This window comes from Channa argus, chromosome 9 (assembly GCF_033026475.1).
Source record: "Channa argus isolate prfri chromosome 9, Channa argus male v1.0, whole genome shotgun sequence".
NCBI classification, from domain to species: domain Eukaryota; kingdom Metazoa; phylum Chordata; class Actinopteri; order Anabantiformes; family Channidae; genus Channa; species Channa argus.
In genome coordinates this window covers 24,486,263-24,513,963 of record NC_090205.1, presented here as the reverse complement: position 1 = coordinate 24,513,963, position 27,701 = coordinate 24,486,263, and the positions used below count along the sequence as shown (strand labels likewise).

At 38.7% G+C, this 27,701-nt stretch overlaps 2 protein-coding genes across 8 annotated transcripts; one reads left to right on the top strand and one right to left on the bottom strand.

The window, feature by feature from the left end:
- Position 1: 1 nt before the first annotated feature.
- On the bottom strand, positions 2–25,142 carry usp37 (ubiquitin specific peptidase 37). Of its 4 annotated transcripts, none has more exons than XM_067517011.1 (24): positions 25,015–25,142; positions 20,229–20,456; positions 18,767–18,917; positions 15,338–15,426; positions 13,982–14,097; positions 10,612–10,689; positions 10,209–10,297; positions 8,617–8,710; positions 8,341–8,496; positions 7,970–8,101; positions 7,460–7,583; positions 5,545–5,783; positions 5,312–5,429; positions 5,124–5,203; positions 4,392–4,556; positions 4,110–4,163; positions 3,712–3,856; positions 3,412–3,631; positions 3,075–3,241; positions 2,785–2,845; positions 2,359–2,474; positions 2,061–2,130; positions 1,771–1,909; positions 2–1,620 (listed from the first exon to the last, which is right to left on the bottom strand). In XM_067517011.1, the coding sequence occupies exons 2-24, from the start codon at positions 20,400–20,402 to the stop codon at positions 1,533–1,535; spliced, it is 2,865 nt and encodes a 954-aa protein (XP_067373112.1). In that variant the 5' UTR covers positions 20,403–20,456; positions 25,015–25,142; the 3' UTR covers positions 2–1,532. The 4 variants fall into 4 exon arrangements, with proteins under 4 accessions (XP_067373112.1, XP_067373109.1, XP_067373110.1 ...); XM_067517008.1 differs by lacking the exon at positions 25,015–25,142 and adding an exon at positions 21,494–21,641; XM_067517009.1 differs by lacking the exon at positions 25,015–25,142 and adding an exon at positions 21,473–21,616.
- On the top strand, positions 21,726–27,268 carry cnot9 (CCR4-NOT transcription complex subunit 9). Of its 4 annotated transcripts, none has more exons than XM_067517024.1 (8): positions 21,731–22,107; positions 22,642–22,797; positions 22,890–23,005; positions 23,555–23,664; positions 23,779–23,888; positions 25,037–25,135; positions 25,266–25,357; positions 26,325–27,268. In XM_067517024.1, the coding sequence occupies exons 1-8, from the start codon at positions 22,090–22,092 to the stop codon at positions 26,491–26,493; spliced, it is 870 nt and encodes a 289-aa protein (XP_067373125.1). In that variant the 5' UTR covers positions 21,731–22,089; the 3' UTR covers positions 26,494–27,268. The 4 variants fall into 4 exon arrangements, with proteins under 4 accessions (XP_067373123.1, XP_067373127.1, XP_067373125.1 ...); XM_067517023.1 differs by having other exon boundaries at positions 22,612–22,797; XM_067517022.1 differs by having other exon boundaries at positions 21,726–22,107; positions 22,612–22,797; positions 23,555–23,888.
- The last annotated feature ends 433 nt before the right edge of the window (positions 27,269–27,701 follow it).

Genomic DNA, 27,701 nt, shown 5'->3' with positions numbered 1-27,701 from the left:
GTCAGTTGTGTATGAAGGGTAGAAAAAGCAGTCCATTCTTACTTCACAAATACATTTAACCTTCACACTGCACTGGGGACAGGATGTTCAGTAAGGCGCCATGTTTCAGAAAATCCAAGGCAAAAAAAAAAATTGCCTGCTTTCCTAACAGGGTAAATGTTCATGGTGCAACAGCATATTGGGAGAATACTTCTGGGAGCTCAGCTAATACATAAAAACCTAACCACGTAAAGGCTGGGTATCATATTTGAGCCACAGATTTTTAAATGCTCATCTTTAATAATGCTCTACTATAAAGATATTCATCTGCTTTTGCAGGTAGTTGAGAAAATAATTTAGTGTGATCTGAATATCTACAGTATGTTTCACTGTTGCACCTCAACTGTGGTGTAACCTAATGTGATAGTTTCTAAGATGGCAACACGATGGCGACACAAAGAGCTGTACAAACAGCGGCTAGTATTAGAATATCAAATTGCTCCTATTTCTTCCATTTTAGAGTGAAACAAGTATAGCTAATAGGAACAATCTGAACAGGGTAAGCAGAGGTCTAAGGTGGTGAGTTCTCTATACTGGCCTTAAAGATGATGACATTACACTATAGGTAGCTTCCCTGGTGATCTAGTATTAATGGATTATTTGCCATGGCAGATATTTATGAATTAATTAAGACACATAAACCCTATGTTGCAATAAATAGAAAACTCTGTTTGCTGCTTGTAGAGAAAAATCTGCTTGCACATTGTTGAGGTTTCACAAACATTCAAAAACAAGGTTGTGCAACTTTCAAAGTAAAGCTCGTGTACATATTTATAAAATGTTTCTTGGGAGGCACAAGGTCAAAACCCTAAAAGAATAAAATGGGCTTCACTGAGAAAAGCTCAGCGAAAACAGACTGTTACTACTGAGATTAAGGATTTCTTTTTAGATCTATAAAATATGGAGACAGTCACACATACAAATGAGCTCCAAAGTAAGCCCCCCTCCCCCCCCAAAAAACTAAAAATAAAATACAACTGAAAAACATCCACACTCTGACAGAAAGCTTGATTTGGCCAGTTTGTGCCAAAACATATATATTGCACCAAATGTACCTGCTAAATGCAACAACCCTCTAAACTCTATAGTAGCTTATACTCCCAACATAGAATATATCTTTATTTACTTTATATGGGAAATAAAGGGTTTGAAAAACATATAATCCATGAATCTCCAGTATCATCTGGTCTTGATAGTTGCTTTTAAGTCAAAAGTCTGAATGAACAGCATTTAAAGAGGTGTAACATGAAACAAAGGAAAATAACCTTTACAAAACAGTTGTTTGATAAAATCACAGCAAAGAAAAACTCCAGCTCCAAAACATGGAGGCAACATTTGATCCACTGAACGCATGTATTCTGGTACCTTAAGGAGTTTGACAGTTTAGCACCTCTGTTGACATTTACAGGTGCAAATTGAGACCAGTATTTGCTGATTTTTAGAGGAAAAGACGTATGCGAAGACAACCAAATATCGACGGCAATCAGTGGTATTCAGAGGGGCTGCAGGACATTTCGTCCTGCCTCAGAAGTGCTGCTGGCTCCAGATCTCTCCATCTCCGATAGCTGTTCAAACACATCCCTGAGGACACACAGTATAACATATGAAAAAGTAAGTGTGTGTTTATTTTATATATACAGTATTTTTTTTTTTCTCCAATGATTTTATGTGGTGAGAAATTTCTTAAGACAACAATCGTACAAAGATGAAACTGCAGTTCTTTCAACTTACTTGTGCATGTAGAAGAAGATGTATCCGCTGCGGTCACGGTCTCGCTGGACAGCCGCTTCCTGTGTGCGCGACACGTCTAAGTCATTATAGGTCAGCCATGACTGCTTCTTCATGTCGTACACATCACTGATGTAATGTCCTAGTTTGGAGAAACTCAAATGAGAACCGGGAATAATGTGGCATCTTTATGTGTCATTCCTACTAAAGACCATGCCAGGGGGTTTCACTGGCCTGCTAAATGTTGTACAGCAGAAAGGTAGAGGTGATCAAGCAACTTGTGTGGTGCTCACCAGAGGAAGAGCTGTTCCCAATGTGACTGACAACACTGATGAGTCTGAAAGAGTTGGCCAAATCTCCATTCTGTGAATTACAGAAAATGTATTGAGTTTACTATGAGTGGAAGTAGTTCAGTGTATCCAATACAGACTGTATATCATCAGTATTATCAAGAAAACTTCAGGAGAGGAGTTTAATTTAGTATGTTAACAGGGTGCAATAGATCTAGACTAGCCTTTCACTCATGATATACACCATTGTACTCGTTTCTAATAGAAGGCAGATGTTGTGTGGCAGCAGCATGTTAAGTACCTCAGCATTCCTCTTTAGGATTTCTGTCTCTGCTTCAGTGTACTCCATGTCCAGCACATCCTCGTTGCCAGAATCATCATCTGAGCACAGCAGCTCTGGTAGAGTGTTGTTAAACTCTGTTGGGTGAGAACGGCGTTTTTTTTTTAACAGTTAAACAGTATCACAGCACTGAGTCTGATTAGATGATGTGAGCACTGCATGATAAAAACTGGCATAGTCAAGCTGTAGTCATTTGGTGAAACTGCACTGAATTTGTGAGATAACTGATTTTGTAAACAGTTTCAGTGGCTGCCAGCAGAAAGTTAACAGTGCACAGTGACCCACAGATGCTCTTTCCAAAACAGTGTGTGTGCAAGTATATAATAATGTTGAATTCTCAAGTTTAAACAACTAGTTCCATATCACATGAGCAGTTTGGGTTTCTACCTTGCAAGCTGAGCTCAGTGGCCCTCTTCAGATCATCATCCTCTCTCATCTCTTGGGCCTCCTGTATGGGGGGCAAGGTATTGTATCAGAGACTTGATATAAGAAATTTCAACACTGCATTTTCTCTCATGTGTCTTTGTCTGCTTGCTCACCAAATACATTAGGAAGGATTTTGTTAATTTGGCAATCTTCCTAATAACTATTTTTAAATCTGACAGCTATTTTCTATGGAAGTGCAGTTCCATAGTTTAAGGAAAAGCCTCCACATGTCACATGGCTTAAAAACCTACATGCTCCTGAAGGCTCTGGGCTATAGCCTGCTGAAGTTCCTGTTCCTCCCTCTCCTGATCCAAATTGTATTGCTGTACCCAGTCCAGCTCGCCCTGCTGCTGCACACCCTCGGGAGTCTGGTTCTCCTTGTTCTCATCCATGGTCAGGTCCAAAGAGTCTAGTACATCTACACAAGTGTAACACATACACAAGTCAGTTAATGTAATAACCAACGTTTCTCTGTGTTATGTACACTGACACAGTTTTTCAAATTTTACATACAAAATAAAAAAAAAAAGACTTCTCCCTGCTGAAATACTATCTACTGATTTTGTTAATCTCACAAAGTTGCACTACCTGCAGGCTGTTTGCTCTCTGTTTCAAGCAGTTCCGAGTGATAGGACAGATCATGGGCATCTGTGTCCCCAAACCCTGTGTCTGGGCTACTGGTTGGCTCATCCTCCAGATGAGGTGGTGCAGAGAGCCCGGCCTCTTGACGACTCATCTCCAGCACTGCTGCCAGCATTTCATCATCATTTATGCCACTAAAGTCTCCTGAATCCATAGCTGCTCCGTGCTGGAAACACAAGAAATTGTGTCGAAACACTAACGGTGGAAAAAAATGAGGCTGAATCATAAATTTAAAAGGTCCCTCACCTCTTCGGGTCCATCGGTGTCAGGAAGACAGCTGCTGAGGCGTCGCTTGCGGCTTGTGCTCACCCTTCTGTTAGGCTCCTCTTCACAGTCAGAGTCCATGAGGACAGATGTGCAACTAGAGTTTGACACTTTTCCTCCAATCCGTCTAGACACATAGCCACCAGTTCAGGGATTAAATTTACATGACAAAAGTAAAAATATTATTCAATAAAATAACAAATATCACTTCTAAACATGTTTTCAATACTAGTCATACAATATGTGGCAATTATATGTAGAGAAAAAGCTACAGGGGACAACAGAGCTTTACTTAGATGTGGTCTGGATAAAAGGCAACTTCTTCCGTTTTTTTTCTGTTTGACATTATTTGAAAGTCCTGCAGAATAATCAGGACTTACCGCAAAGGTGCTGTGGAGGAGTTGACTGAGTGTGATGTTTTCAGTGTTCTGGACCTTTGAGAAAAACAGAGGAAACTTTAAGAAGCTCAATTATTTATTTAGCAACTTAATTAACATTAATCTTCCTACCAATGGAACTAATTTAGTATCCAGGTGAAACATGTACATTTGACAGCTACGGGCTTAATTCAAAGTCAATATATTTAACAAACAAACATAATTCAGTGTGAAATTCTCAGGTTATTATTCAGAAATGGTATCATAGAGTTCTTTAGGTCTTACGTGAAGGCTTGGGAACTCCAGCTGAGACTAACAGGTGGGCGTGTGGATTCAGTGCAGTGCGACAGCAGGGTCAGGTATCGGGGAATGACCACCTGCTGACCCAGCTTGCTGTTCAGAGACAGCTGAGCATTAAAGCTGTACCGTTTTAGGTGTAGGATCAGAACTCTGTGGAGACAAAAAGTCCATCAGAGAAACATAGATGCTTTTGTTTGCTCTTAACTAGAGATTAAAACTAAGTATTAAAGGCTATGGGTTATGGGATTGACGCTACTGAGTCTGCTATCAGTTTTGAAAAAATAAATAAATAAATAAATAAATTTCCTTTTCATATGGCAATTCAATAGTCATCTCTGATATTTTATCTCATCAACTCAGTTTCTGATTAAGAAATTTGTCCCGTAATAGATTTGTCTTGTCCAATCAAATTGTTTGATCAGGACTAATTTGTAAGAGATCGAGTAATAGAGTAATAATAATAATAACATAAAATTTTAGTGTAAGGTAAAGTATTAGATCAGTAAGTCTTAATGGTAAGAGGACCCATTCACAAGTTCTTTTTGCACAGGTTACTAAATTAAGCTTATAAGACATGATGGGAGATATACCAGTTGTGGCTTAAAGTTTCTGCTCAATTCTAACATGTGTTTAACTTCTGAGTGTTTTGCTTTCAGTGTGATAACTGTGTGCATGCACATGTACACTTCACATTAATCCATAGTCTTCAGTCAATACCTGGGCAGTTTGCTGAACTTATGTGTAACAGTCGCCGCCTTCCCATTGCACTTTTCACAAGAATATTCAATTTCCTCCATCTGCAAAAAGAAAAAGTACATTCCTCAAACTTAATATCTAATTCGTTTCATTTAGGAATAGTAATAGTTTGTTTGATGTTTGATATATTGCAAATGCAAAAGACGCACCCTGAAAAAGAGATCCAGAGAATCTTGAATAGAGCGAAGTGGAAGGGTTTTCTTTCTGCGTGGTAGGTCGATCGACAAGTCATTGAACTGTTCTCGCTTGGTGACCAATTCACCACAGCTGTAGAAGGTACAACATGGGATGTATTTACACCAAACACACTAGCAATTTAGGCAAATACAAAAAAGATTCACAGCCAATACATTTTGATAATGTAGCAGGAGATGGACCTCACCCTTTGCAGGTGATAGTATGCTGCACCTCAAATTCCATGTTAACTGCCACAGGGCAGGTGTAGATCCGAGAGGTGTCCATCTCTTCACCAGGGTCTACCTTGGCTGTCGATAACGTGGCCTCCTGGCCATTCTCACACAGCACGGAGGATGATGCACCTTCATTTGACCAGCTTTTGTTCATTTTCTCCACATCGTCTTTTAGCTGGTCCAAACACTGGCTTAGAAACTCATGAGCATCCTAAAAAGAGAGACATGTAGGAACCTTATTAGGCACAATCAACAAATATTAATACAGAATTAGACTGATGGGTTATTACACTGCTTCTGTTAAATGCACAGTTAGGTTCATAAACATTAGAACAATGATCTAATGAATGTTTTTTTTTGGCATGTGGCCTCTACCCACCACCACATTGAATTTGAAGGGAGACCCTCAACATGTGCGCAAATATAAGCTTTCATTCAAGGGGATTAACAAAATTGTGGTATTTCACATTCAGGATTTACAGCTATTTTCATACACGCAACGCTTAGGTGGCTCATAAGTAATGGAACAGACAAACATTATTATAAACATATGGCTTGTCCTTAATAATAATAATAATTGTCCTCAATAAAGAAAATCCTTTGCAGTCAATGACTGCATGAAGTCTACGACCCACTGACATGGCCAAATGCTGAGTTTCCTTCCTTGAGAAGCTTTACCAGGACTTTACTGCAGCTTGTTTGCTGGTCTTTCAGTCTTATCTTCACTATATGAAACGCTGCTCTTTTGGGTTGAGATCAGGTGACTGACTTGGCCAGTGAAGAATATTCAATTTATTTTGCGCTGAGAAACCCTTGGGCAGGTTTCACTGAATATTTCGTGTCTTTATATACTTGCAATATACGATGTCCTATTAGTTTTGCAGCATTTGGGTAACTGTAGTGTGGCCCACCAGAATTCATCCTGCTACTTCTATCAACATCAATAAATACAAGGGACCCGGTTACATTCGCAGCGATACATGCTCATGCATGTAAATGTAAATCCATGTATGCCTCCACCTGACTCCACCATGTTTGTCTGATGATGTGATATGCTTTGGATTATGAGCTATTTCTTCCTTCTGCACACTTAGTTTTTTCTGTCTAATCTGGCCTTTCTGTTCTTTCCACTAGTTTGCATTTTGTTGTGAAGCCCCTCTATTTACATTCATATAGCTGCACTTTTGACTGTAGACACACTTCCTCCGAAATATTCTCCACATTGTTAAAGCGCTGTTCTTCACCACGGACAGACATGTGTGGTCATCCACTTTAGTTGTCCTCTATGGTCTTCCAAACCTTATGCTGTTGCTGAACTTGCCAGTTATTTTCTTTTTTTTAGGAAAGTTCCTAACTGTTGTGTTGGCGCCTGTCAATGTTTTCTCTCTTTTGTTTTTTCACTTGCATAGACACCGCTCTCACATTGAAAGCTGTAGTGAACAGCTACCAAATGCAAATTTAACACTCAGAATCACCTCGCGGTCTATTGTCCGCTGGATTAATAATGGAGGAACCAGGGAACAGGCCACACCTGGCCATGCAACTGCTTGTCAGATTTTTGTTCCATTATCTATGAACCACCAGAAATGGGGTTGTGTGAATGTAAATGGCTGTAATTCTAGATTAATTCTAGGTTAATGCCACACTTTTATCAACCCCCCTTGAATTAAAGTTAAGTCTAGACAAAATTTTCAAAAACAATGTAGCTTACAGAGGCAAAATGCAAAAACTGCAAATTTTAGAGATTTGACTCTTACCACCACTTTAACATGTGTGTTCAAAAGGCAGATAAGATGTTCACAAAGATTTTCTGCTAAAATGTGTAGTGTTTGCTACTTTTTCTAGCACCAGCAGACAACAGCTACTTATCCCAGCCGGAGATCTTACATTCTGCATGTTTCCAGAAAAACGCTCGGCTGTAGTGGAGATGGCACTCTTCACTTTCCTTAAAAGGTCCTTTTTTGTCTCTGGACAACCCACATCCTTCTTGACCATAAGGTGGGCAAAACGCCTGCAGGGAGTGTAGTTACCATTCAGCCAAAACTTCAAAACATGTCACTTTTGCATAGTTTAACAAGTATGCAGAGGTATCCAAAAAAACAGCACAATTTCCTTTGTATAAAGTTCTGGAGATTACAATCATTGATTCTGGTCATTGTATTTAACATTGCCTGCATCCATTTGTAAAATGACAACAGTCTAAGAAAAGGGTTCTTTAACAAATAAAGCATGTGTGAACCACATGGTTTGCAGATGCTGCATGACGTTAACCTCGTCTGTTTTGTGGAGATTTTATGTTTTCCTTGTCATTAAAAAGCCTAACCAGGGACAGGTAGTGCAAATTAGCTTCTCGCTCTCTACCTTACGTATGTATAAATAAAATGTAAAATGTGGTACCTGAGCAAGGCATTGATGGGCACCTTCTTCCATGGAATGCTCTGTTTAAGCATGTCGTTAGAGAAGGAGGGGAGGCTAAAGAGGGACTGCAGGATGGCGTTCATGTAGCAAGTGTTTCCCAAGTTAGAAAATCTACAATATACAAGTTGAAATAAATGCACATTAAATGGCATCTTGTTCACACAAAAGTGTACACAACTAACCAAAATCTGCATGTTTTACGTTCAATATTGGACTTTTGGAGACAAGTGTCTTTCTAAGAGCTAAAACTGCTTCCATTCTAAACTGTCCTTGTATGTCATTGGCTTTACCACTTTCACAATATATGCAATCGATTCTATTTAATTATTTCCATTGCGGCCTATTCTTACCCTTGCAGTGGGGGCTGAGTCTGTGCCAGAGAAGAAGGCTTCTGCTTGTTCCAGCCACCATAGTCCAAAAAGGTGCGTACCTTCTTGCAGGGAGTGGAGTGGTTGGGCAGCATTAGGCTTCTCTTTGCTGCAGAGGTCTGTGTTGTACTGGATGGTCTGAGGGAATTTTAAAACAGACGTGTCAACGAATAGCTTTTCAGTGATTTGCTGGGCTCTTTATTTTAAATGTCAATTGTGACAAAGTGTGCATTTTAGCTTAGCACAGAAGAAACTCACCTGTCCAGAAAAGAGTGGCTCTGACTGTAGTCTTTAGTCACAGATCGGCTGCCATAGAATGTTGTTGTCTGGAGAGGACTTGAACCCAGTGGAGCTGCGGATAAGGGAAATAAGTGTGGTGACATATAAAAGTCAGTTTAAGGGCTCAAAATTTGCATAGGATGTTGCTAGAGACACTGACCAACAGGGACATAGACTGCTATTAAACACACCTGTAAACATGACAAAGTGAAAGAAGAATATTGTTGCTACTAGGTGGAAACATGAAACACAGGAAAGGTTTGTATGTTGTAAGATATGGCATCAGCACTCGTCCTCAGGAGACATAAATAAAACAAAATAAAGGGATCCCAGTGATTGCTTAATCCCATTAGCATTAAGCAGTCACCCAATACAATACCTTCTTATGCCTATGCTCTACAGACCATACAGGTTTGGAAAAGAGCTATCCTCCTTGGAAGTTTTCACCTCTTAATATTGAATCATGGGCAATTTTTTTTTTTGACAAAAATATATAGCAGATGAAAAAAGAGGAAAGGGAAAAAGGGAAAAAAAAGGAAGGAAGACAAAAGGAAGATGAATAATTATAATAGTAATAGAAGAAGAAAACTTATAAATTAAAATAATGTACAAAAAAATAAAATGTCAAGGTGGAAACAAATCTATCTATAAAGCGTATATAGCAATTAAAAATGTATAATGAAAAAGTGATAAATCAAACTTCACCCCCTTCAATGTAACTAACCTAAATCATCACTGGCACAGGAATTATCCATAGTCACACATTCAGATCGCCTGGGTGCAGGGAATGCGTTTAAAGGACTGTAGTGCAAATACACCTGTTTCTAAAAAGGTCCTAATAGTGTAAAACCAGTATCCTGGCCAAAATCTACACCATGCAGACAAAACAACAACACTTTCTAGTCATTAGAAAATCTCTTGGACTACAGTGAATTCATTTCTAAGAATTCTAAGGCAGACGGTACACACATAAATCTGCCTAGAGCAGGCTGTCCACAAAAGACTTAACACTTTTCAGATTGAGACTTTTTCTAATAAGTATCTCCAGTCTGAAAGTAGAAAACAACTGAGGACTGAGTAAACTGAAAGCAACACACTTAACTGCCCAGGAACGTTTGAAAGTCTCCAAAACAAATATTGCAGCAACCAGGACCTTTTAACTTTTGAACTTGTGATTTACACACAAAAGAAGAAAAAGGGACATTACTGGTCACGGATACCAGTCGTAAATATTAAACAGGTTTTGAGAAAAAAAAAAAAGTCTTGAATGGGTCTCAAGACTAAAGGCTAGAATTACACTCTTAAGGATTTTCTCTGCCTACTGTCAGCACCGCCTAGGTCCAACTTGTCGTAAAGACCAAATCATAATCATAATCAACATAATTTTTCTTTTCCATACACACTGTATACGTAGATGCTTTCTAACAACTCTTCCTAAGGAAATACACAAAAAATAAAAAGCTTGATCTCTTAGCCAAGCCACAGGAAAAATTTACACCTCTACAAAATGTTTGTTTGACACAGTGACCATCTGACCCATCATGAACTATATATATATAAAAGAATTTTACCTGAGCTCCTGTTTTCCTCTGCCTGCTTAAGCTTTTCTTTGCAGCTCAGTAGAAACTTCCTGGATGGATCTGAAGTGGCTTTGTTGTTGCTTTAAAAAAAATAAAATAAATACATTTTAGTTATATATGTATAAAATCACAAAAGTTACATGTAACAAAGCACATTTGTTTTTCCAAAACAAGGCCGATGTTAGCAGCCGTGGAAGGACATTAATGTAGTTGGCCAACATACAGTTTTTAGTGTTTATCATCATCTGTCAGTTATTTTATGATTGTTAATTTTAAACATGTTTCTCTTCATCTTCTTTAGGCTACTGTTTCTGGAGCATATCAGTCATCGACTGATTGTGGCACAGGGACCACCATTAGGATTAATATGCAACCTCACGACCACTGTTTTTACCTTGAAGAGTCATTTTCCTTGGGGTAGTCCTCGGTTAGGTCAGTTTCAGAATTAAGGAGCCTTTTTCTCTTCTCGCTCCTAAAAAACAAACAAACAAAAAAGGTTAAAGTAACCCAAATGATTTGTAGCACCTAGGTAGCCAAATGGTAAGGGGAAAAAAAAGGAAAGAATTTCTGCTGACAGCCATGACATGGTACATGACATGGTAAATACATGGTCAGCAGGGGATATTATCACAGATCTCCTTTTCCTCTGGCTACAAGTATGTTCATGTGAAAGAGAAAGAAGGCGCTTTTGGCCCAGAGAAACTTTTTGTAGTTCGTAGAAATAACCAGAAAATCCCTCTTAATTGTGTTCAGACCGGAGTAGTAGGAACCACAAATGTTTTAGGAACACTGTTTTAAAGGACCTTTGAGCTACTGTTTTACAACCCCAATTTAAAAAAAATTTGGGATGATGTGTAAAATTTAACTTAAAACAAAATCTCATCAACCCATATTTTGTTCACAATAAAACATAAATAACATCAAATGTTGAGACATCTTACCATTTTTTGGAAAATATCTCATTTTGAGATTCTCAAAAAAGTTGGAACAGGGCGATGTTTACCATTGTGTAGCATCCCCCTCTTCTTTGAACAACTGTCTGTAAACTTGTGGAAAGTAAGGAGACCAGTTGCTGAAGTTTTAGGAGAGGAATGTTGTCTCATTCTTGTCTGATGCAGGATTCTAGCTGTTCAACAGTCCGGGGCCCTTGTTATCAGACTTTTTGTTTTAAGATGCACCAAATGTTTTCTATTGGTGAAAGGTCTGGACTGCAGACAGGGCCAGTTAAGCACCCAGACTCTTCTCCTGTGAAGCCATGCTGTTGTGATGGATGCAGTATGTGGTTTAGCATTGATATGTTAAAATATGCAAGGACTTCCCTGAAAGACACAACGACACTGCAGGACAAAAAGATTTTCCAACAAGAATTTCGAATTTTAATTAATCTTAGCACAGAACAGTAATCTATTTTGCCTCCGACCATTTTAAATGAGCTTTGGCCCAGAAAACATGGCAGCATTTCTGGGTTGCGTTCACATCTGGCTTCTTCTTTGCATGATACAGCTTTAACTTACATTTGTGGATTGTACAGCAAACTGTGTTCACAGACCGTAGTTTGTGGAAGTGTTCCTCAGCACATGCAGAGTCTCTATTTAAGTTTAAACGATGTAGTCAATTTATCCAGATTAATAAATTTGATCCAGAACTCACCATGGCTCTGCCAGCTAAAACAGGTGATCTCTGCAGCCTGCAGCATAGCTTCTGAGAGCAAGTGGTTCATTCCAGGGGAGGCGAACAGCCCTATTTCAGCAATCAGTGTGTAAATTTACATTTTATTATGTTCTAATTATTTTTTCCAAAGATGAAAGCTAGTGTCAGAGTTGAAATATGATGTGTTACTGCAATTTGTCTGTAGGGAATGTTGACAAAACACATTCTATTGGCTAACTTTTTAATTTGATGATTTAATGAAAACATAGCATCAACTTTTAATAACGTTTTTTAAAAGTTAAAATTATTAGACACAGCTGCAGCTACCGAGAGACAACCTACCGGGAGCTACCGGCAACTTTTAAGGCAGACTGTTCACCTACATGTTACTCACTTTACGTTCTAAATCAATCAACCCATCAATCAGACGTGTTTTTATTGCTTCTTTAGCATGACGCTTTACTGATGACTGGATCTTCAAGGGCTTTCAAAAATGGAAATCTTTTTTTTTTTTACATCAGTCCATTGTCTTTGACCGCTTATTTAATTCAAGGTTGCAAGTGGCTGGAGTACACCCTGGACAGGCCACCAGTCTATTTCAGGGCCAACGCAGAGAGACGTACACAGACAACCATTCAGACTCACATTCACACCTAGGGGCAATTTAGAGTAATCAATTAACCTAACATACATCAATTAACCTAACATACATGTCTTTGGACTGTGGGGAGAACATTCAAACTCCACACAGGAAGGTTGTAGCCGACGGGGGACCCTCTAGCTGTGAGGCGGCAGCGCTAACCAGTTCACTGCTGGTGAATCTTTCTCATTTTTAAAATAAAACAAAAAAGTCAAAGAGCCTGCAGCCTCTGCACTACTGTACCCACACCCGATTAACACCACTCCTTCCCACTTAAGAAACAGTAAAGAGATTTAGAGACAAGAGGTAAAAATGTAGGTTGGGCATTTTGTGACACAAGAAACTGAAATTTGCACAAAGGTTCTAAGGAGAAAAGTAAATATGAGTAAGTACCTTTTTTCAAGTTTAATTGAAATCAGCCTTCCCATGTGGTAATTTTAAGAATTTAAGAATATAAGAAAAAAAAAAGCTTAAACGTGATTTATCAGTGTCTGTATATGTTTTATACACACGCCGCACCAGTATTGGTTTATCATAGGGCACAGCCCCACTTAGAAATGTTTAGTTTGAAAACACCTTGTCAATTGTTAAGAGTTATTAATTAGAAGCACCATTTTCAGATACACGAATCTGATGCAACAGACACAGCTTTGGAGCTACAAGATCCAGCTATTAGAGATGACAGAACGGACTACAAGGCAGTGGGGACCGCAACAAGGTAGAAGTGAAAGGTTCAGTGTGTAGCTGTGGAGGCACAGTTACTTACCTTGTTCGGTGGAATTGATTTGCGAACGTGTTTGTGAAATTACCATTTGTAAACGTGTACTGTAGAATTACCACGTTATCAGCTAAGTTGAGAAATGTGGAATTCAATAAATGTTTGTTATACAACGATCTCTGGATTGGAAAATTGTTGGACCACCGGATAAGAGTAAGACTGCCTCTATAAAGATTTAGAATTTGTGCAAGTATGTAGTTATTTGGTGTGGTAATGTCTCCCCTTTACCACAAGCTCTGTCTTAAAACCATAATGAAGGCCAACCATGTCACTTATCAATAACAATATAATACAACATCAACATTCTCTTCACTGTCACTTTATTGTAAACACTTTTGTGCACACCAGGATCCTATTGGAACGGTGACTCAATTTGATCTGGTGCTCATGCTCTTGACAAGTTTTAGATCTGATCCTCTGAAGTTATCCTGCCCCAGAGCAGGTTCGCCGTGCAGGAAGGGTTACCATGGTAATCTAACCTAAGATAAAAATGGGCCAGGTTTGTGGTACCTAAAAACCTAAGTGGATAGGGCACAAATACATGTTTGTGGTAGAGCACAGGGCAAAAACTGATGCTGAAAATTTTATATTAATAATATTAACTAACTTTAAAATTAATATTATTTTATTATTACTAATATTTTTTTTAATGAAGACAATTTGCATTTTGAATGTAACATGGATTTTACTTCATACCTATTCTCAGAAAGTCCAGTGCGAGTGGGAGTAGAGGCTGCTCTGCTCGGGCTGCCAAGAGGCTTCCGTTGGGTTGCGTCCTCCCGACCTTCCGCACTCTGCCGCCTTGCTGTTGTCTAGAAAATATTAGGACCACAAATGTAAATATATTTTATTGGAATTTTATGTGATAGACTGACACAAAGTGGCACATCATTGTGAAGTGAAAGGAAAATGATAAATGGTTTTCAAAATCATTTACAAATAAATATCTGAAAAGTGTCAGATGCATTTGTATTCAGCCACCCGGAGTCAAAACTTTGTAGAACCACCTTTCATTGCAATTACAGCTGTCTTTTGGGGTATGTATCTACCACCTTGGCACATCTAGAGTGTGAAATCTCTGCCCATTCTTCTTCTCAAAATAACTCAAGCTCAGTGAGATTGGATAGACTGTCTGTCAACACAAATTTCCAAGTCTTTCCAAAGATTTTCAATTGGATTTAGGTCTGTGCTTTGACATTGTAACACATGAATATGCTTTGATCTAAACCATTCTATTGTAGCTCTCACTGTATGGTCATTGTCCTGCGGGACGTTGAACCTCTGCCACAGTCTCAAGTCTTTTGCAGATTGTCCTGTATTTAGCTCCATCCATCTTCCCAACAACTCCGACCAGCTTCACTGTCCCTGCTGAAAGAAAAGCATCTGCACAACATGATGCTGCCACCACGCATGGGCCTCTTGGCTGCTTCTCTGATTAAGGCTCTTTTTGCTCGGCCTGTCAGTTTAGGTGGACATGTCGTGGTAGGTTTGCAGTCGTGCCGCATTCTTTCCATTTACAGTTAATAGATTGTACAGTGCTCTGTGAAATGTTCAAAGCTTGGTATATTTTTTTGATAACCTGATGCTGCTTTAAACCCTGAACTGTCCGGTGTGTTCCTTGGACTTCATGATGCTGTTTTTTCACTAATGTTCTCTAACAAACCTCTGAGGGCTTCACAGAACAGCTGGATTCATACTGAGATTAAATTACACATAGTTGGTCTTTATTTACTAATTAGGTGTCTTTTGAATTCAATTGGTTCCAGTGGATTTTAGTTAGTGGTATCAGAGTAAAGAGGAAGGAATACAAATGCACGCCACACTTTTCAGATATTTATTTGTGAAAACATAAATTGAAAGGATAAATTGAAAACCATTTATCCTTTTCCTTTCACTTAGTTTCACAATTATGTAGCACTTTGTGTTGGTATATCATATAAAATCCCAATATAATACATAATGTGGAAATGTTGACAAAGTGTGGAAATGTTCAAAAAGGTATAAATACTTTGGCAAGGCAATGTAGAGATGCAGTTTGGCATTGTTGCTCACCTGTCTCTCCCCAGAGGGACTGGTCTCATTTTTCACAGATCGGTTCCCAGGCACAATGAAGTTTGCACTTCCATGGGAAGATTTTAAAACTGCAAAATTAAGATATTTGGGTTCAAGTGTAAGACCGCTGGACAAAGCATTTTAACAAAACAATTCTTTGTACAACTCAAGCTGAAAATGATGAGTTCAACAACACCACCTAAAAGCTTTCTTTGTACTACCGTAGTTACTGACAATGGCTTACTGTACAGTCATAACAATGAAACAGCAAAAAACAAACAATAACAATGTGTTTTTTGTTTTGTCTGTATTTTGTAAAAAAACAATTACTACAATATGCAATGAATAGTTGTAGGTTAGAACAATGTTGTGAAATGAACTGTACACCAATGCTGTCTAACAACTGTCATATGCATTCTTTCATTAAAAGGCACATCAAATATTATTTGAAGCCTGCTGTTCCTGAACATAAAGAAGGGCCGGTGGGAGTATTATATTATAGAGTATTAGTACATTATTATTATTATTATTATTATTATTATTATTATTATTATTATTATATAGAGTATTTCTTAAGTCCTCTGGCTAAACTGAAATGGGAAAACACCTGCTTAGGAGTGAGAAGGAGTTTGCGTATAGAGTAAGAAATGATTGAGTAAATTACTGTTATACTGGCCTTGACAAACTGGTGTCAGATCAGCAGACGGAGATCTAACAGACTGTTAATTGGCCGTTATTTTTAGACCTACCCACATTGTTTAACAAGAAGTAATTTATGGGTGGCATTTAAATTTGCATTCATTAATTCTCTTAATTTGGCCACTGTTTATCTAAGACTCTGTTAAAATAAATAACCATCTTCACTTGAAACAAATGAAATGAAAACTCAGAATGGCATCAGTGCTTAACTTTAAAATGCACCAAACAGCCACAGCATTAAATCCAGCAGGGGCATTCTGACGGCCGGTCGGTGGCTATGCAGCTCCTTAAGCAGCAAGCAGTGATGCAATGTATTCTTACACTTGTTGATCACAGCCAGCATACATTTCCAGAAATGTGTACTGTAATACCAGTGATGTCAGACCAAATGCTGCCACATCTACAATAACTTAGGGAATACAACCAAAAGAAAGCTCTAAAACTATATACTGCGCACAGTGATCTAAATAAAAATGTGTGTTTTCAAACTGACATAACATTATAACAAAACATAATTTTAACCACAAAGGGTGCAACTAAAATCTTTAATGCTTCAATAATAAGACGTTTTCCCACAGGTTTTACATGGAGAGATCTGCCCTCCACCACACGCAGAGAGTGTGTGAGCCTGGATAATGCATGTTTCAGACACAAGTTTAACGGTAGTAAAAATGGCATCAGCAAAAGCAAAGCCAATGAGACCACATTAGCGTGCAAAGCAGTGAAGTCACATCAATCATTTGGATTCACACTCCCCTCCAAAGGTATTGGAACAGTGAGGTCAATTCCTTTATTTTTGCTGTAGACTGAAATCATTTGGTTTTGACATCAAAAGATGAATATGAGACAAGGGGTCAACATTTCAGGTTTTATCTCCAGGTATTTACATCTGGATCTGATACACAACTTAGAAGATAGCACTTTTTGTTTGAACCCACCCATTTTTCATGCGAGGGAAAGTGCTGATAGGTGTGTTTCATTGCCCAGGTGTGTTCTATGACATTGATTATTAAAACAATAAATAGCACTTATTGTCACTGGCCTGACTGCATTTATAGTAAAGAGTAACCCAACATGAAAAGGGCTGTCTTAGGTGAAAAAAAAGCAATTGTGAAGCTGAGAGAAATAAAAAGATAGATACAAATTGGACAATTGAACAACAATTTGGAATATCCTGAAGAAGAAAACAAAAACAAAAAAAAAACACTGGTGCAGTAAGTAACAGCTGTCAATTGGGTAGACCAAGGACAAACGACAGAAGGATTGTGAGAGCTGCAAAGAAAGACTCCAAAACAACCGTTCGTGACATCAGCAACAACCTCCAGAGACCAAGAGGAGAGAAAGTTGCAACCAAGCTGATCCTTCATCATGCAGCAAGATAATGACCCAAAACACAGTGCCTATCAGGGGCAAGAAGGGGAAGGTTTTAGACTGGCCAAGTCAATCTCTACAATTAACCCTATAGAGCATGCATTTTACATGCTAAAGAGAAGACTGAAGGGAATTATTATTTTTTTAGTCCATTCAGCTTATCCCGTGAGTTTAGGGTCACCACAGCAGATCATTGTCCTAATGTTGATTTGGTCGGCACTGCGCAGCTGGGGGATGGAAAAGGGCTGTTGGGGGTTCGGGGTCTTTCCTAGGGACACTTAGACATATAGCCGGCACCGGGAACTGAACCACTGTCCCACTAGTTTACCAAATGACACAACACCCAAAGTAGAATGAAATGACCTCCCAAAACAAAAACAAAAATGAAATAGGCTGAAAGCCTGTAAAAATCATCACAAAAGAAGAATGTCAAAGTTTGATGATGTCAATGTGTCAGAGGCTTGATGCAATTATTGCAAGCAAAAGATTTGCAACTAAATATTAAGTATATTATTATTATTATTCACTTTTTAAATCTTTTAAATGGGTGGGTTCGATCAAAAGGTGCCATCTTTTAAGTTGTGTATTAGATCCAGATGTAAATACTTGTAAATAAACGTTGAAATGTTGATCTCATATTCCTCATTTGATGTCAAATCCAAATGTTTTCAGTCTTTAGCAAAAAGGAATTGGCCTCACTGTTCCAATACTTTTGGAGGGGAGTGTATTTTTCATTTAAAAGAGGGGGCACGCGCGTGGCAGAAACTGGTGCTGTGCTGGAGCGACCACACAAGGTAACGCCACAGGTGTCCTCCAGCATTTAAAAAAAGCCCCACCAGGCTGAGTTTGACAAGTTACTGATTAAAAACACGTCTGCTAATGCAACCTCCCGACACTGTTTGGCCTTGCTGTGCCAGGTATCAGCGGACGTGTGAGACCATTACTTCAAACGAAATTGGATCAAAGCACTGAGTTAATTTAATGTTGTTTATTGTCCAAGTTCCCTTTCAGTGTGCTGAGAACGTTAGCACCCAAACACACTATTTGCACAGCCAACATGAAAGAGTAGTTCATAAGGCATCTGTGTGACACTGGGTATCTGTATCATTTATGCCTTGTATGCACTGAATATTACAGAAGAACATCTGGGGAAAAAAACAAATCTCATCTTGCTCTCCAAGCAATCTTGATCTTTTAAAAAAAATGCGATTCCTACAGAAATCCGTGCATAAACTAACACTGAAATGGTTCTATATCTCACAAATAAGAATACATGTTCTTTTAGTTTCCATCCATTACTTTTACTGCTGTGTGAACCGTCAACAAATTTGGATTTAAAATGAGCAGTGGTGCCATTACCTGACTTTCCCTGCTTTAGCTTTTCCAGGTATTCTCTGAGCTTCTGAAGCAAAATTGTGGGCATCTTATCCAGGGTGATGACATTGTTGTCCTTCAAGGTCAGCATGATCCGATTCGGATTCTGGTTAACATTCTTCACGTTTTGGTTCAGCTGAAAGCAAGAAAACAATTTATTTCATCCCTTTGTACTAATCATAATAGCAAATGTTATTAGCTAATAAATGTCATGCTAACTATTTCAGTAATTTGTTACATTTTTTTTTTCCACAAAGCCATTTATGTGGTCCTGATCCAGGTCTACACTTAAGCCTTGCAAATGTTGCCTTGCACCCTGATAATTTCTGCTATTGGTCATAGTGCTACAGTCTGCACAGTTTATCTGCAGTTCCAGGACACGAATTGTGTCTGTGCTACAAAATTAAACTATTCACTTGTTTCTTGCATCATAGGTACAGTGCATTCAGAAGCTTTTCAGACCCCTTTCCTTTTTTTTTCAATTTGTTATGTTGCAGCCTAATACTACAATCCATTCTTTTTTAATTCATTTACATTCAGTACCCCACAATGACAAAGTGAAAACTGAATTTTAGAAATCTGTCTGTAAAAGTATTAAAAAGGATAAGTGTTATGCAACAGATCAAAAATTCTCTAGACATCTGGTTTAAATGTGGAGCAAAAAACTGCATATCTTATAACTGATACTGTACTCCCTGACAGAGTGTGCAACAAATGTTCCATCAGACTCCCCTTCCACTGTGCGATATGTAAAAAAGGAGGATAACTGTTATCCCACAGTGTATAACAAGTTCTTATACCATGTAGGGTAAAAAAGTATGTCAGAGTGGCTTAATTAAAAACAAACAAACCAAAAAAAATAGTACCAGTTGTGTGTGTGTGTATAAAAATTAACAATTATGTTTTTTAAAGAATATGATTGAAAGTTTAAAAATGAATGAATGGGAAGATATTATTTACATGACACTTCAGTGGAGACAGGTATATAGCTTGCATTTGCTTTTTAAATGATTGCTTGCTTTATAAATGTTCACTTCTGGTGACAAATTCAGAAATGTATTCAAAACTTTAACTTGTTAGGCACAGAAATAACACTTGACACTTTTTACTAACACTGATATTAATAATGGTATAACTTATTTATAAGTTCAGGAAAGTAATACATAGTATTACTAATACTAGTAATGTCCTTCTACATAAACTACATGCATTAACAAACAGCTAGCATGTTAGCCGCTTCTCCTGAAACAACTGTTGTTTAAAATAAATAAAGACGCATCAATAACTGCTCTTCACATTAATACAGGTGAGAATGCATATACTCATCATTTAAGTGACAACTGTCAAAATACTGAAATGAAAATAAATTAGAATAAAGATGCAACCAAACCAACATCTTTGAAGTTGCACTCATTCCAAAGTACAAATCAAACAACCCAATCAATACCTGGAACGTTTTCGAAGCTCCACCACAGCTGAACCGTAGACAAAGGTTGACTTTGTTGTCTTTTTCAAGAATCTCAAAAGTTCCTTCTTTCCACCTGGTGGTACCCAGTTCTAGGCTTGTAAAGCGGATCTTAACAGCGCCACCACTGGAGAGTTTGGGCACTGTGGCTGCCATGGCTTACTATCCAGTTGGTTCACTGTGGAGGCTGGGACTTGTGATCAGCAAATCCTGAAAAAGGGAAATTACATCAAAATCTCTTTCAGTCCAGTCAATGCAGCTTCCAGTCTCCAAAGAGTGAATTTTAAACAGTATACTTTAACTACAAAAGTATAAATAACACTACGCCCAACATCCGTTCAAACAATATAATTTTAGTGAACAGTCAGACATGGGCTGTCATTATAGGCACTGCTCTAAAGATTGTTGACATTAAATCGGGCTCATTATCTCAGCGACAAAGCTCACGGAACACAAAGCAATCATTAGTACCACACGTTTTATTGAAACACAAGAAGCTTTCAATCAAGTAACTTGACAGTAACAAGGATGATGCCCATTATTTTAAAGTTTATGTGAACGTTACTCAGGTAATGATATTAAGTAAGATTCTTCTTAGGTGGCCGTCATCGGACACAACATTACATACTGAGCTTTTGATGACATTCACTCCAAAGTCCAGGTAAATCAAAAGCTAAGAAATAGAAGAGCTAACAACACACGGCTCCTTAAAGTAACCACCGTAAAGCTACGCGCCTACCAAAAAACTGACAACAGGGATGGCTGTTTTACACACTGAGGAACTCGCGCATCTTATGATAACTGACTAGCGAATCCCTTTACAGCCAGTGTAGCCTCACGTTATATTTGCATTAACGTTAGCCATCAAACTAGCCCAAGGTCCAATCTATGTAGCGGCAGCAAAGACGAGCGATGGTGCCCAAAATATTGAGCCAACAGTGTATGTGTTCGAGCTAGGTACGCCGTTATTCTGACAGAATTAATAGTCACAAACATTTGCAAATCCACTTAAGTTACAAGGAGCTTGCGAGAGTGGCACTACAGCATAGTCAAATGTCACGAATGCAGGTAATGTCCTCCCTTCATCTACAGGCGCTGAATGGATGGAGGCCGACATTAGCAGGTCTGCTAGCAGGCTAGCGGGAGCTAGCTAACTGGCTAATTTGCCCGATTGTAATTTGATGATGGAAACAGTGTCAGAGTTTAATTACATCGCCGATAATCACCTGTCGATGATATATACTTGCCTTGAAACTTCTAAATCACACTATCGTTTCCGTGTGTCCTGCAAGTGCAGAAAGTTTGTTTTGCCGGCATTCACCTGCTCCCTAGTATATGTTGTTGACAGTGGAACCACACACTACGCTTCACAACGCTGCTCGATGATGGCGGGAATGTGAAAATTTACAACGGAAATGATAACCGAGAGTGTGTCCGAGCCTCGTCTCGCGATATTTTAAGCATTTGTTAGGCTGCCTCCATTGCTTACCGAATTTTGCTACTAAATTGTGTTATGTGATCGGTAGATTTCAATTTTGCGCTTGTGATGGTCTTATCCATACACGTAATTGTTTTCTTTTTCAGTTAATGTTATCTCAATGAAGTAATGCAGCTTGTAATGTTAACGTTGACGTGCGCGGATACAGGATTTCATTTGTCAAGAGATTTAGCGTTAGCTAGGAGCTAGCGTGGTCTAACTGCACAACTTACTGTTTGTTAGAAGCGCGAACGTTATTTCCTTGCAGCCACATATTACAACTAGCGCTATCTTTATACCACACTTTCAACTAACACAGTGTTGTTTAACTGCACCCCAGGAGGATTTCAAAAAGAGCTTCAGAAAATGCTGGCAACAGGAGCAGTGAGTATCTAACGTTCACTGCAGCGTGTTGGTTTGTTAAGATCAGCTAATTCTACACTGTCTGACAGAATCGCAAAACAGTAGTTATTTTATTCGATACCACATTTCAACTCTTAAGTTGAAGCGAAGATTAGGAAAACGTTTCTCAACAAGGCTTGAAAAATAGGACGTATGGCTACACTATTTCATCCAATGAAAACATTTTACTTAACCTAGGTAATTTCTATATGCTAGTTTATGTATTTCCCCCGAATTCAGGCTGACCTACAAGGCATATTTAGAAAATCTCCACAAGAGCTTACAATATCGTTTTGTGGCATTGAAGTATATACTAATACTTAACCAATCACAAAGTAGATAAGTGTTAAATAGATCAGTTGATTAACATAACTAGGTGAATTAATAATACTTAAAACTGCAGATAAATTCATCACAGTGGCACCAGGTTAAACTACCAGATTAGATGGTGAAAATAAGGAAGCTTATTTTCCTTTACATTTACAGGCTGTAACTAACGTGACAGCTTTGGCCCAGGTGGACCGGGAAAAGATCTACCAATGGATCAATGAATTGTCCAGCCCGGAGACCAGAGAAAATGCCTTGCTGGAGCTGAGCAAGAAACGCGAGTCTGTACCAGACCTGGCTCCAATGCTCTGGCACTCCTGTGGCACCATTGCTGCTCTGTTACAGGTATGCACGATGTACCAGCCCTTTCTCAAGCACATTATTTGCTCACAAATGGTTTATTTCCTTATCTGTTTTCCTTTTTTTTTTTTTCCTAGGAGATTGTAAACATCTATCCATCAATAAATCCGCCAACACTTACAGCTCACCAGTCTAACAGAGTGTGCAATGCCTTGGCACTTCTGCAGTGTGTCGCGTCGCATCCAGAGACACGGTAATGGGGAATTTTGTATAATTTAAAATTGCTGAGGTTTTAGTCACTAACTTGCTCCATTTAGTGTTAGTAATAGAAGGCTGTATTCATAGGCTTTGCTCCAGAAAGACATAGCTACATAATGAACAGGGTCTTTTGTAAGGGGGCTGTGTGTCTTACAGCCTTTAATCCCTTCTCTTGAAGTTAGCTGTTTGTAATGTTAATGTAGGCACGGTACTGTCTTCATTGGTCTGGGTACTAGTCAATGCAAAGGCACAAACTTATGAATATTATCTTGAAATTTATGTTTAATGTTGAGAAGGTGTTATGTCACACCCTGTCAACTGTTGGGGGATGGGGCCGTCATCTTGTGAGGTGCAGATGCTTTGTAGCATTGTGGCAGAAAGTAAAAACACAGGCTCCAACTCACTAACAGAAAGTGAGGCAGTCCTCACAATATGGCACACGAAAACAAAAATTCAATATGGATGGATTCACGTTCTCTTTTTTTTTGTTACCTGATTTAAGTCATATTTATTTAAGTGCTTTTATGTCTTCGTTCCACACCAGCTCTGCCTTTCTTGCTGCACACATCCCTCTTTTCCTTTACCCTTTCCTGCACACTGTGAGCAAAACGCGTCCATTCGAGTACCTGCGTCTCACCAGCCTTGGAGTAATAGGTAAACTACTCGTGCTTTGGTGTTTTTATTCCTCGAATAACTGTTGTTTCCATGAAATGGTGTGTTCGTTGTTCAACTCAATGTCCTTTTGTTGCTTTTTTGTACCCGCTACAGGTGCCTTAGTCAAAACAGATGAACAAGAAGTAATTAATTTCCTACTCACCACTGAAATAATCCCACTGTGTCTCCGCATCATGGAATCGGGCAGTGAACTCTCCAAAACGGTACTAAACTAATACACCGGCTTTTAACCACTTCACCTATTGACGTACAGTGCTCGTACAACATGGAATTCGTATCTCCACTAATGATAACAAGATATCCTGATCCTAAGGCAGCACAACAGCCCCAAATCATGATACTCCCACCACCATGTTTACCAAGTTCACCAAGTTCTTATAATAGAATGCAGAGTTCTGTCGCCGTCAAACGTAAACACCTCATTTAGGCAAAAACGTTCCACTTTGTTTGGATGATCTTGAGCAATGTGTAGATGGCTAGCAGTGTTTGGAGAGTAGTGGCTTACTCGTACCAACTCTTCCAAGCACCAAATTTCTGTTTAATGTTGTCCTGATGATGGAGTCATGTCACTGCAAGAGTAACCTTTTTTTTGTTCAGTTTAACCTCCTGGACTTCCATGCCTTTGTGTTTGTGCTTGTATTTGTTGGTTTGTCACTCCTAAGGTGGGTAACAATGGCATTGTAGTTAGTAGTTTAGGAGATGGGTTTACCTGAAGGGACTACTGGGGGTTCTATTTGGGGTTAAATGTTTTTCCCAGTGTCTTTAACATGTAACTAGGGGGAACCAGGAGTCGTCTACTACTACTACTACTACTACTACTACTACTAGTACAGCTACCAACTGAGCCCTACCCCACAAATGATCTTTATGATCTCAATTACTGTTAACTTAAATAGGCGAAGTCTCAGGCATTTGTAACAGCAACTCCATCTCTGGACCTGGGTGCTACTGTCCCGCTTTTTTATGAACTACCCCTGCCCACCCCACTGCCCTCAGCTTCTGGTTGACCAAACACACGTGACCCAGAAAATCAACACTCGGTTGGGCAGGGATAGTAGATTGTAGGGCAAAGGCTCTTGGGGATCAGGGTTGGCTAACCCTGTTTTAACAGTTTAACAAAGACTCAGTATACTTTAACTTAGATTTAGACTATTGGCACACTTCACAACATATTAACTTTGTGTTTTTTCATCTATCAACTGCACTGTTCAACTGCTAAATCTGAGGTTATACTGCTGTTTTGCTAGTTTATTTCATTTTACTCTTAGGTTTTGGAAAAAGAAAAATTACACCAATACATTAGTTCCATGTCAGTCTCATACAGCTCACCATTCTTCACATCGTTTGGCAGGTTGCAACGTTCATACTGCAGAAGATTCTGTTGGACGACACAGGGCTGGCCTACATATGTCAGACTTATGAGCGTTTCTCCCATGTGGCCATGATCCTTGTAAGTGTCCCTTGAAAAAAATCTAAATTTGATTAAGTCTGCCCTCCTACTCTCTCTGCACAGTGTGACCCTTGGCATCAATTGTACGAGAAGTTGTTCCGTGAGCAGTGATTTTCATCTTGTTTCGCAGGGCAAAATGGTCCTGCAGCTCTCCAAAGAACCGTCTGCACGTCTGCTGAAGCATGTCGTTCGATGCTACCTTCGCCTCTCGGATAATCTCAGGTAGAAAAGTGTTTACACTGTCCGTGATACTATTTGTAGTAACCAGTAGTCACCACTAGGAGGAGCCCTGATATAAATATACTGTAGCATGGTTGAAGAGCTTGTCTGCTTATAGTCAGACCATAGCTGCTGATCATAAAATTGATGCATTTTCTTTCTTTCTTTTTTTTTTTTTTTTTTTTATATGAACTGTTAATGAAGTCAAAAATATTTTGTGGTTAGAGTCACAAAGATAAAATTCACAAGATATGAGTTCACCTGAAATAAGTATCAGACAACCTTGGTAAAGTCAGAAGATGTAGTGGACATCCTTTATGAAATATAGCAATCACAAAATGATTACACATTGCACAAAAATGAAAATATGTGTATAGGGGGTATTTTGCACATAAACCAACTGAAAAAGAGACCAAAAATGTAATATTACCTCACTACACAGTTTACAGTTAAAATGTAGATCATCAGCATGGTTGTTCAGCTATAGTCCATTATGAGTAGACATTTATGTAATATCAATAATGCATATCAGAAAAGCACATAGCAGAAGGGAGGTTGTGCTAGAAATGTAATATAAGTTGGGCTTTTATAGAATGCCCTAGAAAATCCATCAATAATCTCTTCCACATTCACTGGCCACTACATTAGGTACACCTTTAAAATCTAACACAATATAACAGCTCTGACATGAATTCCACCTTTACAAGGCTATAATTTCTGTTTTTAAGTTAAAACTGTCAGAGAGGTGAGACTCTATGTTCATATTAAAGTTAAAGGGGGTGGTTTGAGTTGCATTGGATTCTATCCTATTAAGAGGTGTATCCAATGTTTTGGGCCTCTTATTTATTATAAATAGGGTGGCCAAAACATAGAACCACCTCTTAATAGAATTTTGCATTGTGCAATCTAATGGAATCTTTACTGCACCCCATCATTGGTTTGTGAAACATGGTTTTTCTTTTTTCTCCAGAGCCAGGGAAGCCCTGCGCCAGTGTTTGCCAGACCAGCTGAAAGATAGCACCTTTGCCCAGGTGCTGAAGGATGACACCACCACCAAGCGCTGGCTTGCACAGTTGGTCAAGAACCTGCAGGAAGGCCAGGTCACTGATGCTCGAGGCATCCCACTGGCCCCACAATGATGGGGACAAAGTTTCTATATTGACAATGGAAACAGATGGACTCTTATCACATTCTAGATTTAGTATTTTGCCAAATGTGGTCCTAAGACTGTCAAAGACTACAAAGTAAACGGACTTAAAGAACCAACGAAGATTTGCTTTTGCTTTTTTGATGGATTATTATCCACATGTTTGCCTGTCAGTACATCATATACTCTCAGCATATCAGGGCTGAGGGCTCTTTTTTTTTCTCTTTTTTTTTTTTTTTTTCTTTCTTAGGCTTATATTGATTCTTTGGAAATAATGAAATATTGGCTTGTTTTGATGTAAGGTTTTGTCCACACATCAAAATTTGAAATGTGTCAGGATATTAAACTATATGAGAAATAATTAAGTAACAACACAAAAAAACATTACACTTGAAATAATAAATGTCCTAGTGTACTACAATGCAGCCTGTAAAACACACATTTCTGGAGTGGACTATGCTGTAATGTCCTGGATGTCAGAGGACAATACTGATGGTTATATCAGTGATACATCAGCATAATATCCCCTTTTCACTGTAACTTCCTCTAACTCCCCTCTCCCATATAGGAACTATTGTGTTTTGTTTTTCATTACAAATGAGACTTTTTGATCCAAACACCTGATGTTGTGTTTTTCGGTAGATTGATACAAAGGATGTCTTTCTGAGTGGTTTTATGTTGTTGCTGGAGTTCGATTTGGCCCAGAGTGAAATCTTAGTAGCTGGGTTCTGTTGAAAACATTTTCTAAATAAACAGTTTTCCACCGAGCTTTGAATATTAATTATGTGATGAGGGGAACTGCTTTTTGTCTTATTCACCGGGAAAGACAAAAGGACAAAGTCTCTCCAGTGATAGGAAATATCATCCATTGTAGCTTTTCCTTCAGTTTCCTGTTTTTCACACCCAGTATAAATGTATATCAACAGTATGCATTATGAAATTACAAGGAACATTTGGGTGACATATGCCAACCCAGCATGCACTTGGCAATGCACGGCACAAATGTGGGGAAGTCACAGTTATGTCAGTAGCTTTAGAAAGTATTCCAACCCCATTGTCCCTTAGTCTTTGTGAACTCACGCGTAGGTCTGATCACTGATGTTCTGTGGTGTCTAAATCTAGATTTTAGTTGGACGACACAGAACAGCCAGGAACTTGTCATTCTAAAAGGTGAAGTATCACCTTAATATGTGGTCACAT

Excerpts from the sequence above, each read along its gene's own strand:
- usp37 (XM_067517011.1), bottom strand. The coding sequence starts at position 20,402 with ATGGCAGCCACAGTGCCCAAACTCTCCAGTGGTGGCGCTGTTAAGATC. Across the intron at positions 10,690-13,981 it reads ACTGGACTTTCTGAGAATAG|GAGCGAGAAGAGAAAAAGGC; the intron begins GTATGAAGTAAA and ends TTTGTTTTTTAG. Across the intron at positions 1,621-1,770 it reads ATCTTCTTCTACATGCACAA|GGATGTGTTTGAACAGCTAT; the intron begins GTAAGTTGAAAG and ends GTGTGTCCTCAG.
- cnot9 (XM_067517022.1), top strand. Across the intron at positions 23,889-25,036 it reads GCAGTGAACTCTCCAAAACG|GTTGCAACGTTCATACTGCA; the intron begins GTACTAAACTAA and ends ATCGTTTGGCAG. Across the intron at positions 25,136-25,265 it reads CCCATGTGGCCATGATCCTT|GGCAAAATGGTCCTGCAGCT; the intron begins GTAAGTGTCCCT and ends CTTGTTTCGCAG.